General features: G+C 31.3%; 2 protein-coding genes across 4 annotated transcripts; both read right to left on the bottom strand.

Annotated features, from left to right (window-relative positions):
• Nucleotides 1–4,190: 4,190 nt before the first annotated feature.
• Nucleotides 4,191–6,515, bottom strand: LOC18029361 (putative E3 ubiquitin-protein ligase XBAT35). 2 transcript variants are annotated; one of them, XM_024148777.1, is made up of 9 exons: nucleotides 6,324–6,515; nucleotides 6,090–6,204; nucleotides 5,838–5,926; nucleotides 5,645–5,736; nucleotides 5,471–5,552; nucleotides 5,267–5,369; nucleotides 5,117–5,188; nucleotides 4,890–4,975; nucleotides 4,191–4,793 (listed from the first exon to the last, which is right to left on the bottom strand). In XM_024148777.1, the coding sequence occupies exons 1-9, from the start codon at nucleotides 6,402–6,404 to the stop codon at nucleotides 4,455–4,457; spliced, it is 1,059 nt and encodes a 352-aa protein (XP_024004545.1). In that variant the 5' UTR covers nucleotides 6,405–6,515; the 3' UTR covers nucleotides 4,191–4,454. The 2 variants fall into 2 exon arrangements, with proteins under 2 accessions (XP_024004545.1, XP_006414726.1); XM_006414663.2 differs by having other exon boundaries at nucleotides 4,250–4,793; nucleotides 5,282–5,369.
• A 6,979-nt stretch (nucleotides 6,516–13,494) lies between these two features.
• On the bottom strand, nucleotides 13,495–15,950 carry LOC18029359 (putative E3 ubiquitin-protein ligase XBAT35). Of its 2 annotated transcripts, none has more exons than XM_024148776.1 (10): nucleotides 15,781–15,950; nucleotides 15,545–15,659; nucleotides 15,258–15,338; nucleotides 15,058–15,146; nucleotides 14,862–14,953; nucleotides 14,688–14,769; nucleotides 14,484–14,586; nucleotides 14,334–14,405; nucleotides 14,107–14,192; nucleotides 13,495–14,010 (listed from the first exon to the last, which is right to left on the bottom strand). In XM_024148776.1, exons 1-10 carry the CDS (start codon nucleotides 15,859–15,861, stop codon nucleotides 13,672–13,674), a joined length of 1,140 nt encoding a protein of 379 aa, XP_024004544.1. In that variant the 5' UTR covers nucleotides 15,862–15,950; the 3' UTR covers nucleotides 13,495–13,671. The 2 variants fall into 2 exon arrangements, with proteins under 2 accessions (XP_024004544.1, XP_006414724.2); XM_006414661.2 differs by having other exon boundaries at nucleotides 14,499–14,586; nucleotides 15,781–15,937.
• Between the last annotated feature and the right edge of the window lie 825 nt (nucleotides 15,951–16,775).

Genomic DNA, 16,775 nt, shown 5'->3' with positions numbered 1-16,775 from the left:
AAACAATAGTTTATTAAAGATAAATTAAAAATAATTTAAATATGCAATATATTTATATATATTAAGTTTTTTTTCTTTTAAAAATGATATATTCATTTCGTTAAACGTTTAATTTTCGATTTAGTCGGATTTTATTATCAAATGTGATACTATAATCTTATAATGACAACACAAGTTTGGCCAGAAATCATTCTCTATTCTTCTTGTTTTAAATTTATATTCAAATTTTCCATCCTAAATTATATTTTTATCGTTCATAAATATCAACTACTATTTTGGCTGTCTATACTCCAAACGTTAAGTTATTAAAAATCTATGCTTCACAATGGGTATTGAATTTCTTTTTTTTTTTGTTAAAAGATATGAAATGGGTATTGTAAGTTTTTAACCTAGGCAAGTTATAAAAAGACAAGATTGGTAACGATAAGTTATAGAGAACTAGTGAACTTGCCCGCGCCTTGTGCGGGCTGTTATAATTTTTATTTTAGTTGTTTGAAAATTTAATAGTAGTTTAAATTTTTTTTTTATTCTCTAGTGTTGAATATATTTGTTTGTTAGAATTCCTTTCATTTTAATGTTTGAAGACATGATGACTTCATGAGTTTACCTGATGATCCATGAGTTTTTAACAAACATGTTTGTTCTGGACAATTAGTAAATCAAAGACTATAAAGATAGTGATAAAAGACAATGAAATCAAAGATCATAAACACGAGATTTTGAATGAAGATACAAACTATATATATATATATATATATATATATATATTCATAATAATCATAGAACAGAAACATAATGATTTGAAGTACCGTACGAACTTATTCGAAGAAGAAGGAAGAAGTAAAACAATTTAGAAGGGTGTGAGCGAATTAGAAATAAGTCATATATATTTATACTAAAACATTTGAAGTTGAAAACCCAAAATATCAGTTTTATTAAATTTGAAAAATGGTTTAATTGACAATAGAATTAAGCATTAAACCATAATTAATTAGAGCGGTATGTTTTTAAGCTAATTTAACAAATCATCAAATAAGATTCAATAAAAAAATTACACTTAGTTGAAAAATATGGTAAAAAAAAATTTTGCAGCCGAAACTCACTGTGGAGCTGACATGTAAGCAAGACGTTTTGAAACTCGTCGTGGAGCTGACACATCAACAAATCACTAAATAAATAAGTATATAGATTATCCCTGTGTATAATGTTACTAGTTCTTGGTTACTTTACAAGTTAAAAAAAATATAAATTCAAAGTTTCTAATAAAAGAAATATGTACAGAAATATATTAAAAAGAATCTTTGACCTACTAAAAAACCAAATCTTTGAAATTCTCATATTTTCAGTTTTTTTATAAAAAATAACAGTAGATTTTTTTTATAATGTGATCTGGTTTATAAGTGAATAAGATATTTCTAATTAAATAAAATTATAACTTTATTGATTGTAATAATTACTCTTATATTTTATGATTAACTATAAATAAAAGAATAATATGTAATTAAAAGAGATATCTTCCATCACTATATAACACAACTCATTCATGAACTTAATAAACAACACACAAATAAATAAAAAAGAGAGAAAGAAAAAAAGCCATTATGACAAGGAAGAAGGTGAAGCTTGCTTTCATTGCAAATGATTTGTCAAGGAAAGCAACTTTCAGAAAAGAAAAAAAGGTTTGATGAAGAAAGTAAATGAGCTCGCGACTCTTTGTGGTATAAATGCATGTGCCATCATCTATAGTCCTTATGACTCCAATCCTGAGGTCTGGCTATCAGATTCCGGTGTGCAAAGGATAGTCTCGGATTTTTGGATGTTGCCGGAGATGGACCAACACAAAAAAATGGTGGACCAAGAGACATTTCTCAGACAAAGGATCGCCAAAAGCGTCCGAGCATTTAAAAAAACAGAAAAAGGATAATAAGGAGCTGGAGATGACTCAAGTCATGTTCCAGTGTTTAATCGGAAACACGAGAATGTTTCATCTCAATGTTATAGATCTTAATAATTTAAGTTATTTGATTGAAAAATATCTTAAAGATATTAATCGCAGGATCAAAATTTTGGAGAATGCTGGTATGGAGATGAGCGATGTAGGTGCATCAACTACAACTGCTCCAGATGCTACTATTCATGAGTTAGGTTCTTCATCCTCACCCGCCACTGCTGCAGCTTTCTTTAACCCAACTCAGCATCATCATCAACAACAATGTCGTCATCCGGCGTTTCCAAATATTGGATTCTATGAGCAAAATCTGAATCTGAATCTGAATCAAAATCATAATCAGAACCAACAATGGTTTATTGAGATGATGAATCATTCTGACCAAACAAGTTTTGCTGTTGAGCATATCAGTTTTCCTTTCATGGATGATAACCACCGTAACCACCACCACCAAGTAATTCCTCCATCATTCCGACCATTATCAGCTCAAGCAATATCATTCCAGTTACCAGTTCAAATCCAACAAATAATATTTGGTTTTGTTAAGATTTCAAGAGTGGACCTTCACATTTTGATAAACAAAAAAAATTACTACATTCTCAAGTGTTTTTTTTTCTTTTTTTGTTCTCGTTTTTACTATGGTTATGTTTTTGTTTTATTTTCAGAATAATGAAGAATAATGAAGGTTGTTAATGTTATAGATTTATATTTTTTTTAATTCCCTCTCCCTCTCTCCCCACAGATATACGTTATCTTTTTAATTCTTTAGAATTTAATTTCTCTTAAAAACGTGCTTCTTACATTATACTGGCTAGTTGTATTTAAAGTTTTGTTTAATTCTCAGTTACGAAATATGACTATTGAAATTTAACATATTTGTAGTGGATTATATATTTGTTTAAGCTTTGAATCTAAGAATTATATAACAATAGGAGAAAATTCGCGCTATACACATTTAATTGATATTATAAATAAATATATTTTAGATTTTTTTTTAATTTGATTATTATATTTTTGTATTTTTTGTTCTCGACCCTAGCAATCTCTTCAATCTCTTTTTTTTTTTGAATTTTTTTAAATCCAAATTTTGATTTTGCAATAATTTTAACTTTTTCGATTTACCATTTTTCGTTTTTTTCACATATCTTTCATTGGTTCTATCTCTCTTTTTTTTCCGTATTTTTTCTCTGGTTATAGTTATTTTTTCTTTACTTTTGATAATTTGTTACCTCTTTAATTTTTTATTCAATGTTCTTTTTGTGGTTATATTTTTCTAATTTAAAATTTTATTTAAATCTTAATTATGATATATGACAGTTGAGATTTAACATATTTGTTTCGAATTATATAATTGTTTAAGTTTTGAATCTAATAATTATATAATATTAAGAAAAAAATTGCTATATACGCATATTTTGTTTTATTTTGTATTGTAAATAAATATATTTTAGAGTTTTTAATTAAATTATTAAATTTTTTTTGCATTTTTTGATTATCTTAGAAATCTCTTCAATTTATTGTTTTTTGAAAAAATTGCATCCAAATTTCGATTTTGTAATAATTTTTAATTTTGTCAATTTACCATTTGCAGTTTCTGGTTTCACCTATCTTTTAAGTTTTATGTTGGTTCTATCTCTCTTTTTCTGTGACTTTTCCTCTGGTTTTTATTTTTGTTTTCTTTACTTTTGATAATTGGTTATCTCTTTGATTTTTTCTTCAATGTTCTTTTATTATTTTATGGTTTTCTAGTTCTGATTTTTCTTCTTTCGGTTGTTTGAAACTTTATGGATCTACTGTTTTCATTTTTGGTTTCATAACTTATTTTTTTCGGTTGCGTTGATATAAAACTATCTTTGTTAGTATGATAATGTTTATAAATTCAAATTTTAAGATAATTAAATTCAAATTTAATAATTTATATATGTATAAATAGCTGAATACATATCAGTTTTTTATTTGCTATTAACTGATGATATGTCAATAATCGAAGGGTTCTTTTTATTTTTTATATATTAGATTAGATACAACATAAAAATAAAGATAATTGGTGTAGTAGTATATATAGATATAAAAAATTATATTTTTCCTTTTTACGGCAAATCTCATTTCTTGATAATTCAAGCAAAGATCAAGCTTACCCCGGGGGTTCCAGATTTGAGTTAGAAACATGTGAAAAAGAAACAACTCTCATGTTTTTCTTAATTTGCAAGAAAATCAACACAAACATTATACCGTTTTAGCGATATTATAATATGTGTTGTATATGTATATTATTTATTAACTTTATTAAAATAACCGAACAAAAAAATTTGAAACTTCAAATAAAGCATAAAGCACTAGTACAATGGGAAAGATATTTTGTAGAGAGAAAAATGGACTCTAATAACTTGTAAGCTGTAACAGAGAAATAGATGATAAACATAACTACCCATGATCCATTATGCTTGAATTGTATCTTTCAGCCATAGAGAAAGGAGATTCGATGATCCCTCTGTCCTTTCGTGTTTCAAACATGGTATAGCTTAATAACCTGATCAATATCGGCGCAACAGACAGGACATCCCAATTTCTTGTCTTTGATCTCTTTCAAACAAGAAACGCATCCAGCAACGTGTCCACACGGCACACACACTGCTTCAGATGATGAATCCACACATATTACACACACTCTAGATCCTCCACCATCTTCTTTATCCTCACATTTTTCACAAGGGAGTGAGAGGTCGACATCGACCGATGGATAGTGTATGGAACCGTCTTCTACTGCCGCTACAGCTCTCAAAGGATAAACTGATGGCGCAACCTCATTGGAAACGTTGTTTTCACATATTGGAGGATTCAATGGCTGTATAAAATTTATAGTTAGTATCAAAAGTTTTAAATGAGGCACACAGATAGCAAATATCTTAACTCCAAAGTTTTATTCTGTGGCCATATATACCTGTGGAATTCCTTTACACGCCTCGCAAAACCAATTTAGCTGTTGGATGTCGCCTCTCTTCGCAGGTGCCAGCTTAAGCCGCATTTCTAAAATAGTTGAGATTAAAACCAAATAAAAAACTTATGTTTCTACTTCATAGAACAGATTCAATTAAACCAGAATAGCTTTTATGCCTTCTTCTTGTAACAATTTTCATGGTTAGACAGTACAAACCCTTCAACACTTACGCCAATCTACTTGAGCCCAACGCCTTGCATGAGAGATGTATCCCCTTCTTCTTTGCCTCTTGCGCGTTGGACCTATAAATGATAAGAAAGTTTTAATCAACAAGGAAAGATAAAGATTCCATGAACGTGGGAAAATGTCAAGAAAATTACTTGTGGAGTTATTACCAATCATCACTGAAGCATCAGACTGATCTGATTTTGGTTCCTCCAACTTGGCTTTCCACAAAGGGATCACCGTCCTTGGTTGTGCATCCTATATATATATCATCATCATCATCATAAAAGTTTCATAAGTATAGAATCTCAAAAGTTGACACATATCTCAGCATAATAGAAATGATTAGTTTTTAGTACCTGAAGACTAGCATACACAACCAACTCCAACTTGAAAGGCTTTGTAGGATTTTGTGAACCAGTTGGTACGATAACTACCCATCTGCAAAACAACAAGTTCTATGGCAGATTCATATTCATGTACAACAAAAAAATATAAGAAAGAAAGTGGTAAAGAAAACAAAAGATACTCACACTCTTCTTGAAAGAAGCTGGGGAGCAAACAATTCAACATAGCTAGGGCCATAAAATTCACGCATCCAACCAGAGAACAAACATATGTGACTCTACAGAATCAAAACAGTTTAAAATAGTTATAGCTCATGACGTTTCAGGTAGTTTACTAGCCCATCGCCGAAAATACGAAATAAATGTTAAAAGCATATACCTCAATCGTGCGTACAATATTACTGTAACCTTTAGCTCTAGCAACCTTAAGAGGTGTCTGAGAATCATCATTCCGAATCATTGGATATGCTGCATGGAAAAAAATACAGACATTACAAATGTAAATTGAACACGAAATAGATTACTAAAACGTTTCAGTCGTCAAATTGGCAAGAAAGAGATAAAGCACAAACTCTGAAAAAACAAGAAAGATGAACAAAAATGGGGAAGAAAAAGATTCTTGATTAATTACCAGAAAGAAAAGCATTGACATCGGAACCCAACTGAAGCAGAGTTTTTTCACCGTCAAATAGCTCTGATTTCGTGCAAGCTGAGATTAATGGCGTTCTTCCTTCTTTATCAACACACTACATCCAAAACATGCATTGAAAATTCAGAAAAAATAGAAACCTCACAAGTATCCGATTTGTAGGGATTTGATCAAATGAATAAGAGCTGAAAAGATGGAGTGAGAAGGAAGAAATACCTCGAGTCCTGCATCTTCATGGCAATGGGATTTGGTATCTTCGTTATCCTTGTGACTCACTTGTTCAAACAGTTGCCCCATTATCACACAGAATTAGGAAAATAAAAATGAAATAAAGTGATGAATGAAAAATGGAAAAGCAATTCTATATATAATATTGTAAAACAAAAGGGGAAACTATTACGAAAACACCTAACACTTTCATCGAAAATACAGAGTATTTACCTGTTGAATTTCTTAACAAAGAAGTGTCCAAGAAAGTGAGGAGTTGACTCGGGACACAATAACGCCAAAAATTGCAAGACTTCAAAGTCAAGCCACTTGGAGTCTAGGGGTAGGGTAGGCACTTCGATTTATGGTTTGGTTTTCGTTTGGCTTTTTCAGTTTAAAAAAAAATTAAACCATATAAAAATTATATATATTTCGATTTGGTATGATTCAATTTTTATGGGTTTTGATTTATTGTTTTATAAAAAAATGAAACCATATGAAAACTATTTTCAATTTAGTTTGGTTTGGTTTGGTTCAGTTACGGTTTATAATTTATTTCATAACGATATAATTTATAGTTCATACAAGAAACAAAAATAAAATAGATAGTAATAATATATTAAACTAATAAATGTAAGAAAAAAAACTAAGAATTCAAATATAAATCCAAATTATCAATAAAATCAAGATTACAAAAACTTAAAAGATAAATAAAAGAAAATTCAGATTTTTATTAACTTCCTCAGACACTATTGTTCGTCTCCTCATAAGTCATAAGCACAATCTCTGATCAACATACTTAACAATAAATAAACATTGAGAATTATATATATATATATAATTACATACGATCTAAATATATTTTAATATATTTTAAGACCATAAAAGAATAATGAATACGTACCTTCTTGTAAAGATTCTATATACTCCGTTTCTTTAAGCAATCTGTGAATATCATCAACTCTTCTCTCTGAATGAAGTGTTGTTTTAAGCCAATTTTGCGTTAAAATCAACGCTTCAACCATAAAAGGAGTTAATGGTGCTAAAAACAGATTCCGATGAAACATTAGAGACAGGTATAGCAAGCACATCCCTTGCTACTTCTGCTAAGATTGGGTATTTAACGCTATTAGTTTTAGACCAATACAATATATCATAGGGAAGACCAAGAGGAGTAGCTTTTGGTATCTCAACACTTTCCATCAGATATATAGCCACCTCACTGGCTACACTGTCATCTTTTTTTTTTTTTATGTGATTTCATCTGACTATATCGAGAAAATATTGTTTCACGTGACCCACGAGGCCTCGACTACTCCCACTAGAAACCATTGGCTCGACATTTCTTTCTTCAGATGAACTTGAAGAAGCATCCGTATTCTTATTACGGAATCCACTATAGATATATTGTGATACCAAAAGCTACCCCTCTTGGTCTTCCCTATGATATGTTCTAAAAAGAAAATCAGTTAACTATACTGACTTTATAAGAAGAGTTTCAAATAATACTTTTTCAAAGAAATGAAGAAAATCTACATTAATAATTTTGAATTTTTTTGTAGTGATAGAAACAAGTGAAAATTGCTTATATATCTCATAGTTTTATTTGTTTAATGGTGGTTGCAAATTGTCTATGTACACCTTTAGTACTACACTACCACTAGTTCCAAAATAAGAACACTGATTAGTAAAACATTTTGAGTTGCAATAGTGACATGAAAATGTAAAAAGAAAACGAAAAACATAAATCTGTCACCTTTTCTCCAAATGGATTTACCTCTATGGAATCGACAACAGTTTTGATCCATTTGTTGAGTTTACAGGTAAACTTAACAGTTTAAAAGACTCAGAAGAAGTCACGATATCTAGTATCTTTCATTGCAATATGGTTTATTATTGTGCACCACCGAAGAGAATAGACTCGTTGTTTGGAACCCTTGTACTGGTCAAACTAGGTGGATTCAGACAAGTTGGAATAGTAACAAAACTTACTATAACTATGTTCTTGGATACCAGAGCAACAACAAATCTTGCGACAGCTACAAAATCTTGAGATTTGGCTATTATTACAATGACCTGAACGATCTGGTACATGAGTTTGAAATTTATGAACTTAACTCTGATTCATGGAGGGTTCTCGATGATGTTAATGAACAGAACTGGACTACAATAAGAAGTGGCGGAGTGTCTTTGAAGGGAAATACTATTGGGAGATCCCTGAGATCGACCATACCGATATCATGGAAAGCCTAAAGATTAAGAGGATCTATGGAAGATCTTAGTTTAGGAAATTTACCTTTATCTCGAAATATATTATTTACATTTATGTTTATGTTAAATTAGGAGTCTTTAAATCTAGTTTATCTCTATATAAGAGAATGCACTTTGTAAACACTTTTGTGTTCTTACTCTCATCAATTTATCATGGTATCAGAGCCTAGATCCAATTCCTATGGGTTGTGGTTTTGTTTTTCCTTTTTAACTTCTTTAAATTAAAAAAAAAATTATTAAACCATTGGTGGATCAACGAAGAAGTTATGATCTTATATGATTAACCTTCTATGCGGATCATGAAGACGTATGTGGCGGTGCTGAAGACACCAAAGATGGAGTCTGTTTGTGGCTTATTTTATTATTTTGGCCAGTGATTTTTTTTATTGGCTAGCACTATTGCTAGTTTTTTGGAGAACACGTTTTAAAGATGTTGTTTCTCTTTATGATTTCATGATCCCATATGTTTTATGAGCATGGACCTTTTGATTTCGATTCGTTCATATTTAAAGGTGATGGTGATGTTTTCTGCCCTCGCAAAAGTATTTTCTTTTGATTCGACTTCTTACATTTGTGAGTTGTTATTTCGCAATCGCGAATAACTTTTGGGCATCGCAGTTGCGAGTTTTGTCTTTTTTTTATCAAATACTTATTGGGCTGCTTGGGAAAATAAAAACCCCTTCACTAATAGATTTTTACTCAGGTTTAATTTCAAAAGAGAGAGATTTGAACGTTTTTCTCTTCTGTTTCAATGTAATGATTTCCATGTGAGGTTGGTTCTCTCAGTTGTTAAAGATGAGCAACTTTATGTGTTACTTCAGAGTCCTTATAGAGATATAAAAATGAAGATATGGGTGACTGATACTAAGATCGATGAGGCCAAAGATACTAATATCCAATCCTTCTCAGTTGTGTATTTCGGTGATATTATGAGAACAAGTATGACCGCCGTGGAGAGTTTCTCGGTGGACGAGGATAATAAATAGGTCGTGTATTGTCGTAGAGACAGGAAAAATAAAGAGACCATGTTTTACATCGTTGGAGGAGACCATAAGATACATGTATGTAAACAAGCTCAAGGATGGATGGCACAAGGACCATATGATAATTGTCCACTTCTCGTCAGCTATGTTCCAAGTTTGGTTGAAATTCAGCAAATGGAGGAAAATGGAAAAGGTGGTTAGTCCATTCAAGATACCTCGTTTCTTTGCACGAGATTAGTTCAAATTTCGAAACTGGAGTCAGATAAAAAAGGTTACTAGTCAATTAACTAGTTTCTTTGAACGAAATTAGTCAAATTCTTAATCCTGGTTGTTTTGTTTACTTAGTATTGTGTCTCCTTTTAATTTCTTTTGAAATAAGATTTTTGTGATCGTACTCTAATATATTGTTTATGACTGCTTAGTCACTTATCCATCCTGGTGAACATTTCTTTCATATACAGATATATAAACCACAACTAAGAAGGGTGGTAAAAATATCATGACATAGGTCATAGGCAGAACCTTAATTAATGTAACTATTTAGCTGTAACACAAACATCTAATATGTTCATGATTTGTTCTTCAAACTATCAACCATACTTCTGGAAAACCCAGAGCTGAGCGGAGGGTTCGGTCTTCTTGATGTTCTTGCACTTGAAGACAGTGAGGAAGCGGATAGCTTGAAAGCAATATGTTTAAGCTGTTGGAGAGCTCTGACAATAGAATATAGAGCTCTGACAATAGAATATTCAGCAGAGATTTCTCTGACAACAGCTGTCATGACAAATATTATTCCCTTATTTTTCTAAAAAAGGAAAAAAATCTGAGTAGGTTGGAAAAGTTCATTTCTTCAAGATTCTACCGTAGTCCCCATTGTGTAAAAGCAAAGACCACAGAAATTTAGAACACATGTCAATACATGAATGGTACGTTATCTGTATTAAATAGAGCCTAAGGTTGTCTCTGAAAAACAATCAGAAGCACTCATTTCGCCATTACAAATCTAAAACTTTTGCTTCTCGCTTCCCTCTTTCTCCCTCTATCTCTCTCTGTCTCTGTTTTGTTTTGGAGAGAGATTATGACAGAGTCACCGTTGGGCTCGGATTCGCTTGGTGCAGGTCGGGAAGCAATTGGCTGACACGACCACTTGACCTTTTCCTTGTTGGTTTGTGAGCAGTAATTGGATCCCGACTGCATCAACTGAATCGGGGCCTTGCTGGTGAAAAATAAAACATCCAAATCCAATCAGATCTGAAAGAAATATATTATTCTCCTTCATCATATTCATTGTTTTTATGTGTAACTTTTTAGGTAAAACCTAGAAAAAAAGAGAACAAATTTTTTTTGTTTTTTTTTGAAATAAATCTTTGGTTGCTGATAGGCTATTGGGTTTCTTCAGATGATGATTTCACCCTTTTTAATAATCTGTGAATTTTTGAATCTTTGTGTTTGTTTTCCAAATGTTGACTAAGTCAATTGATATTATTCAGCCCAGGTTTTGAAATATTTAAGAATTTGATAGATGCCAGCATATTTGAATTCAAGATCTAGGGTTTAAATGTGATTAATTCTCTTATCTATCTGTTCTAACAGTTACTTCTGAACAGTACCCTTTAAGATTTTATTTATAAGGGTAGATATATGACGATGAGGAGCTCTATTCTTGAGAACCTTTAGGGTTTATGATTGATTTTACTTTAACAATATAATCAAAATGACCTGTTTTGATTAGTAAAAGGTAGCAGCCACTTATCATATAAAAAATAAAGGGTAATAGTCAAATTGCATTTACCTAGACCTGTTTTGATTAGTAAAAGGTAGCAGCCACTTATCATATAAAAAATAAAGGGTAATAGTCAAATTGCATTTACCTAGATTATGGTAGGTTTTTCTATGGTTTTTGTTTTTTTAGTGAGGCAAATCTTTTTACCGGTTTTGTGCCAGTTTAACTTCTTATGGTTCCTTAACATCTGAATAATAAGTATATTTATTTTATTTTTTCTGAATAAAAAGTTTATATACACACACAGATATGTAATTGTGTGTTAAAAATTGAGTAAATACGATTTAATAATCCACTATATATAAGTATGTAACTGTGTGAAAATTGGCTTTTTCATACATGAAGTATGCATATATGTTTTTTTAGACCTAAATTATACTATCGTGATAAATTATACATTAACTTAATAAAATTTTTATTACATAGTTAATCTTTTATTTTGTGCTAAACGTACATTTATTTTAACGGTGTTAACAAGAAGTTAAACCGTATCTATGTGGCTTTCAAGTCTGAAACCAAGTCGTCTACAAAAATCTGATACAATCTAATATAATTTAATACAAAACGATTTGATGTATTTTTTTGTCTTCCTCTTTCTTCAACCTCTTGACAATGAATTGGGGATTTTAAAATCTAGGGATTAGGTTTTTAGAATCGATTCTAGAATCTTTGATATCAATGTAATTCAGCTTTTAAATTGTATCAGATTTTTTAGACAAAATGATTTGGTTTCAGGCGTGGAAACCACGTAAACACAGTTCAACGTGTTCTTAACACTGTTCAGTCAAATTTAGTCAAATGTATGTTTTAGCACAAAATAAAAGATTAAGTATGTAATTTAAATTTTTATTTAGTTAATAAATGATTTAGCACAACGGTATAATTCAGATATATAAAAAAACATATGTGCATACTTCATGTATGAAAAAGCCAGTTTTCCTTAACTATATATATGAAAATGATTAAGTTTGTTGTGAAAAGAGATGAAGAGAGATGTTATTGCAGTAGTGTGAAATGAAGATTTTTTTCATTTTTGATATACAGTATAATGTTGATTGTTGAATTACGGTTGTGAATTGTTTAAGAGAACAATTGGTGTGTACTAAAGAAAGTAAGTAAGATTCTTTAAAAAAAAAACTAAAGAAAGTAAGAAACAGCATTAATCCAATAAGTACTTTTATTGCGGAATAAATGCAACTAATGATGTTAGTAGAAAACAAACGTCACAAAACAAAAAAGTTTAAATGTGACTTACAAAATTAGTTGGCTGTTTGATCATGTCTTTAATATATAAAACTTGGTTGTTGTTTTACGATGCATTTCGTTTACAGAGTAGTGTGTATTATCTTCTTGTATCTTTTGTTGCTTCACAGACTTTCTACTTGAAACTAAATTACAATGTGTACACTCACTAACGCTGATTGGATATGAGCGATTTGGTCAAAAAATTTATGCTGATGGACTTGTGAGGCTCTGACAATAGAAGATTTAGATGTTGGTGACCTAACCTCAAAGTACTGGTTCAATTTTTGGGGAGTATATTATCTTTGCTGATCTATTTTCTCTAACTGTTTTTATGCAATTACCGTGTGTTAATTTTTTTGGGCTTCCAACTCAAAACAAATTAAAAATGAATATTTGGCATAAATTCTTTATCTAAGATTTTTGTTAGTATGATAATGTTTATATATTTAAATTAAATTTGAATTTTGGTTATTTTATGCTTATGATTAAATAATTTTAATATAGTTAAAATCAAATTTAATAATTTTATATGTATTTATATCTGAATATATTCAGTTTTTATGTACTATTAATTGATGATATGTCGAAAATTGAAGAATGCCTTTCATATTTTATATATTAGATAAAACATAAGAAAAGATAATTAGAGTAGCGGTATACATAGATATACAAATTTGCGTTTTTCCTTTTTACGGCAAATCTCATTTTTTGATAAATCAAGCAAAGATCAAGGGGTAGTTCCATATTTGAGTTAGAAACATGTGAAAAAAGTAACAAATCTCGTGTTTTTTTTTTTTAATTTGCAAGGAAATGAATACCAACGTTTCATCAATATTATAGTATGTGTTGTGTAAATATTGTATTTATTAGCTTTGTTAAATTAGCTGAACAAAAAATGTTTGAAACTTCAAATAAAGCATAAAACACTAGTACAATAGAAAATTTTTTGGAGTAACGGAATGAGTTCAAATCCATAAGAGATAAAAAAATGGACTCTAATAACTTGTAAGTTGTAACAGAGAAATAGATGATAAACATAGACAAACTACCCATGATCCCTCTGTCCTTTCGTGTTTCAAACATGGTATAGCTTAACAACCTGATCAATATCAGCGCGACAGACAGGACATCCCAATTTCTTGTCTTTGATCTCTTTCAAACAAGAAACGCATCCAGCAACATGTCCACACGGCACACACACTGCTTCAGATGATGAATCCACACATATTACACACACTCTAGATCCTCCACCATCTTCTTTATCCTCACATTTTTCACAAGGGAGTGAGAGGTCGACATCGACCGATGGATAGTGTATGGAACCGTCTTCTACTGCCGCTACAGCTCTCAAAGGATAAACTGATGGCGCAACCTCATTGGAAACGTTGTTTTCACATATTGGAGGATTCAATGGCTGTATAAAATTTATAGTTAGTATCAAAAGTTTTAAATGAGGCACACAGATAGCAAATATCTTAACTCCAAAGTTTTATTTTGTGGCCATATATACCTGTGGAATTCCTTTACACGCCTCGCAAAACCAATTTAGCTGTTGGATGTCGCCTCTCTTCGCAGGTGCCAGCTTAAGCCGCATTTCTAAAATAGTTGAGATTAAAACCAAATAAAAAACTTATGTTTCTACTTCATAGAACAGATTCAATTAAACCAGAATAGCTTTTATGCCTTCTTCTTGTAACAATTTTCATGGTTAGACAGTACAAACCCTTCAACACTTACGCCAATCTACTTGAGCCCAACGCCTTGCATGAGAGATGTATCCCCTTCTTCTTTGCCTCTTGCGCGTTGGACCTATAAATGATAAGAAAGTTTTAATCAACAAGGAAAGATAAAGATTCCATGAACGTGGGAAAATGTCAAGAAAATTACTTGTGGAGTTATTACCAATCATCACTGAAGCATCAGACTGATCTGATTTTGGTTCCTCCAACTTGGCTTTCCACAAAGGGATCACCGTCCTTGGTTGTGCATCCTATATATATATCATCATCATCATCATAAAAGTTTCATAAGTATAGAATCTCAAAAGTTGACACATATCTCAGCATAATAGAAATGATTAGTTTTTAGTACCTGAAGACTAGCATACACAACCAACTCCAACTTGAAAGGCTTTGTAGGATTTTGTGAACCAGTTGGTACGATAACTACCCATCTGCAAAACAACAAGTTCTATGGCAGATTCATATTCATGTACAACAAAAAAATATAAGAAAGAAAGTGGTAAATAAAACAAAAGATACTCACACTCTTCTTGAAAGAAGCTGGGGAGCAAACAATTCAACATAGCTAGGGCCATAAAATTCACGCATCCAACCAGAGAACAAACATATGTGACTCTACAGAATCAAAACAGTTTAAAATAGTTATAGCTCATGACGTTTCAGGTAGTTTACTAGCCATTATTTCATGAAAATACGAAATAAATGTTACAAGCATATACCTCAATTGTGCGTACAATATTACTGTAACCTTGAGCTCTAGCAACTTCAAGAGGTGTCTGAAAATCATCATTCAAAACCAGTGGATTTGCTGCAAGAAAAAAAAACAAAACAGACATGCCAAATGTAAATTGAACACTATAAATAGATTACTAAAACTTTTCAGTCATCAAATTGGCAAGATAGAGATCAGAAAACTTACCACCGTGGGATAGAAGTAACTTAACCGTGTTTTCAAGACCTATATTTGCAGCATGGTGCAGAGGAGTCTCACCATTGCAATCTATCATACCAACAAACAACATAAAATGTCCAGATTCTATCTTAATGAGTTTCTCCATTTCATTCACCCCAACGAAGAATTAGCACAAAAACACACTTTGATGAGAGAAAAGATAACAAAATTTCATTTTAGGACTAAAGCACAAACTCTGAAAAAACAAGAAAGATGGAAAAAATGGGGAAGAAAGAAGATTCTTGATTAATTACCAAAACGAAAAGCATTGACATCGGAACCCAACTGAAGCAGAGTTTTTTCACCATCAAATAGCTTTAATTTCGTACAAGCTAAGATAAATGGCGTTCTTCCTTCTTTATCAACCCACTACATCCAAAACACACATTGAAAATTCAGAAAAAATAGAAACCTTACAAGTTTCCGATTTGTAGAGATTTGATCAAATAATTAAGAGAGCTGAAAAGATGTAGTGAGAAAGAAAAAATACCTCGAGTCCTGCATCTTCATGGCCAAGGGATTTGGTATCTTCGTTATCCTTGTGACTCACTTGTTCAAACAGTTGACCCATTATCACACAGAATTAGAAAAATCGAAATGAATAAAGTGATGAATGAAAAACAGAAACTCATTCTATATATAAGATTGCAAAACGAAAAGGGAAACTATTAGGAAAACACCTAACACTTTCATCGAAAATACAGAGTATTTCCCTGTTGAATTTCTTAACAAAGAAGTGTCGGAGAAAGTTAGGAGTTGACTCAGGACACAATAACGCCAAAAATTGCAAGACTTCAAACTCAACCCACTTGGAGATTACAATGGTCATAAAAGAGGCCAAAACACTTGCTAGTTCACATATATTCACTCCTAAGATAGAGTTGGATTGAAAAAGAGTCATCTGACCGTTAGATTAAGGTTCTTTTTTCCTTTTTTTGGTCAACGTTTTTTGTTAAGTTCGAATTGACATGGTTTTGTTAAGTTCAAGGAGAAGAGTTCTATGATAGATGCTGTTTTGATGATGGAAGGCATTGAGATTGATGATTGCATCCACTTGGAATAGTATCACAGAAATAATCGTGGTTCTCCATTCTTGACTGTGGAAGAGGCTCCTGGAGGCAAGACTCTGTACTTCTGAAGCGTCTTGCCTATTCGCCAAGTTTATAAATGATGAGTTTGAGATGGCTTCCAAGAAAATATTAAAACTATATCTTTTGTTAAACAATTAAACCTATATTCTTGTTAAGTCAGAATGTGATCACATGTAGCGTAAAGTGTATATATATAGTAAAATGTATATATATATATATAATCCAAAAGCGTTGGCCATGTCTTGCCCGTTCGCCGAGTTTATAAAACAGTTCGAGATAGCTTCCAATAAAATTATAAAGGATTTCGATATTAACCAGGTATTGAATAGCTAATTTGTAATGGCTATCCATAAGAATCATAACAACGGGTTAGAATAGGCCAATTTGTTTTGCT

The sequence above is a fragment of the Eutrema salsugineum genome, unplaced genomic scaffold (genome assembly GCF_000478725.1).
Source record: "Eutrema salsugineum unplaced genomic scaffold, Eutsalg1_0 scaffold_1, whole genome shotgun sequence".
NCBI lineage: Eukaryota > Viridiplantae > Streptophyta > Magnoliopsida > Brassicales > Brassicaceae > Eutrema > Eutrema salsugineum.
The sequence above is the reverse complement of the archived record's forward strand: the minus strand, read 5'-3'. Positions and strand labels throughout refer to the sequence as shown.

Coding starts and splice junctions, on each gene's coding strand:
- LOC18029359 (XM_024148776.1), bottom strand. CDS start 15,861: ATGGGTCAACTGTTTGAACAAGTGAGTCACAAGGATAACGAAGATACC. Junction 15,660..15,780: donor ATGAAGATGCAGGACTCGAG/GTATTTTTTCTT, acceptor TTTTGGATGTAG/TGGGTTGATAAAGAAGGAAG. Junction 15,339..15,544: donor TGTCAATGCTTTTCGTTTTG/GTAATTAATCAA, acceptor TTGGTATGATAG/ATTGCAATGGTGAGACTCCT.
- LOC18029361 (XM_024148777.1), bottom strand. CDS start 6,404: ATGGGGCAACTGTTTGAACAAGTGAGTCACAAGGATAACGAAGATACC. Junction 6,205..6,323: donor ATGAAGATGCAGGACTCGAG/GTATTTCTTCCT, acceptor TTTTGGATGTAG/TGTGTTGATAAAGAAGGAAG. Junction 5,737..5,837: donor ATATTGTACGCACGATTGAG/GTATATGCTTTT, acceptor TTGATTCTGTAG/AGTCACATATGTTTGTTCTC.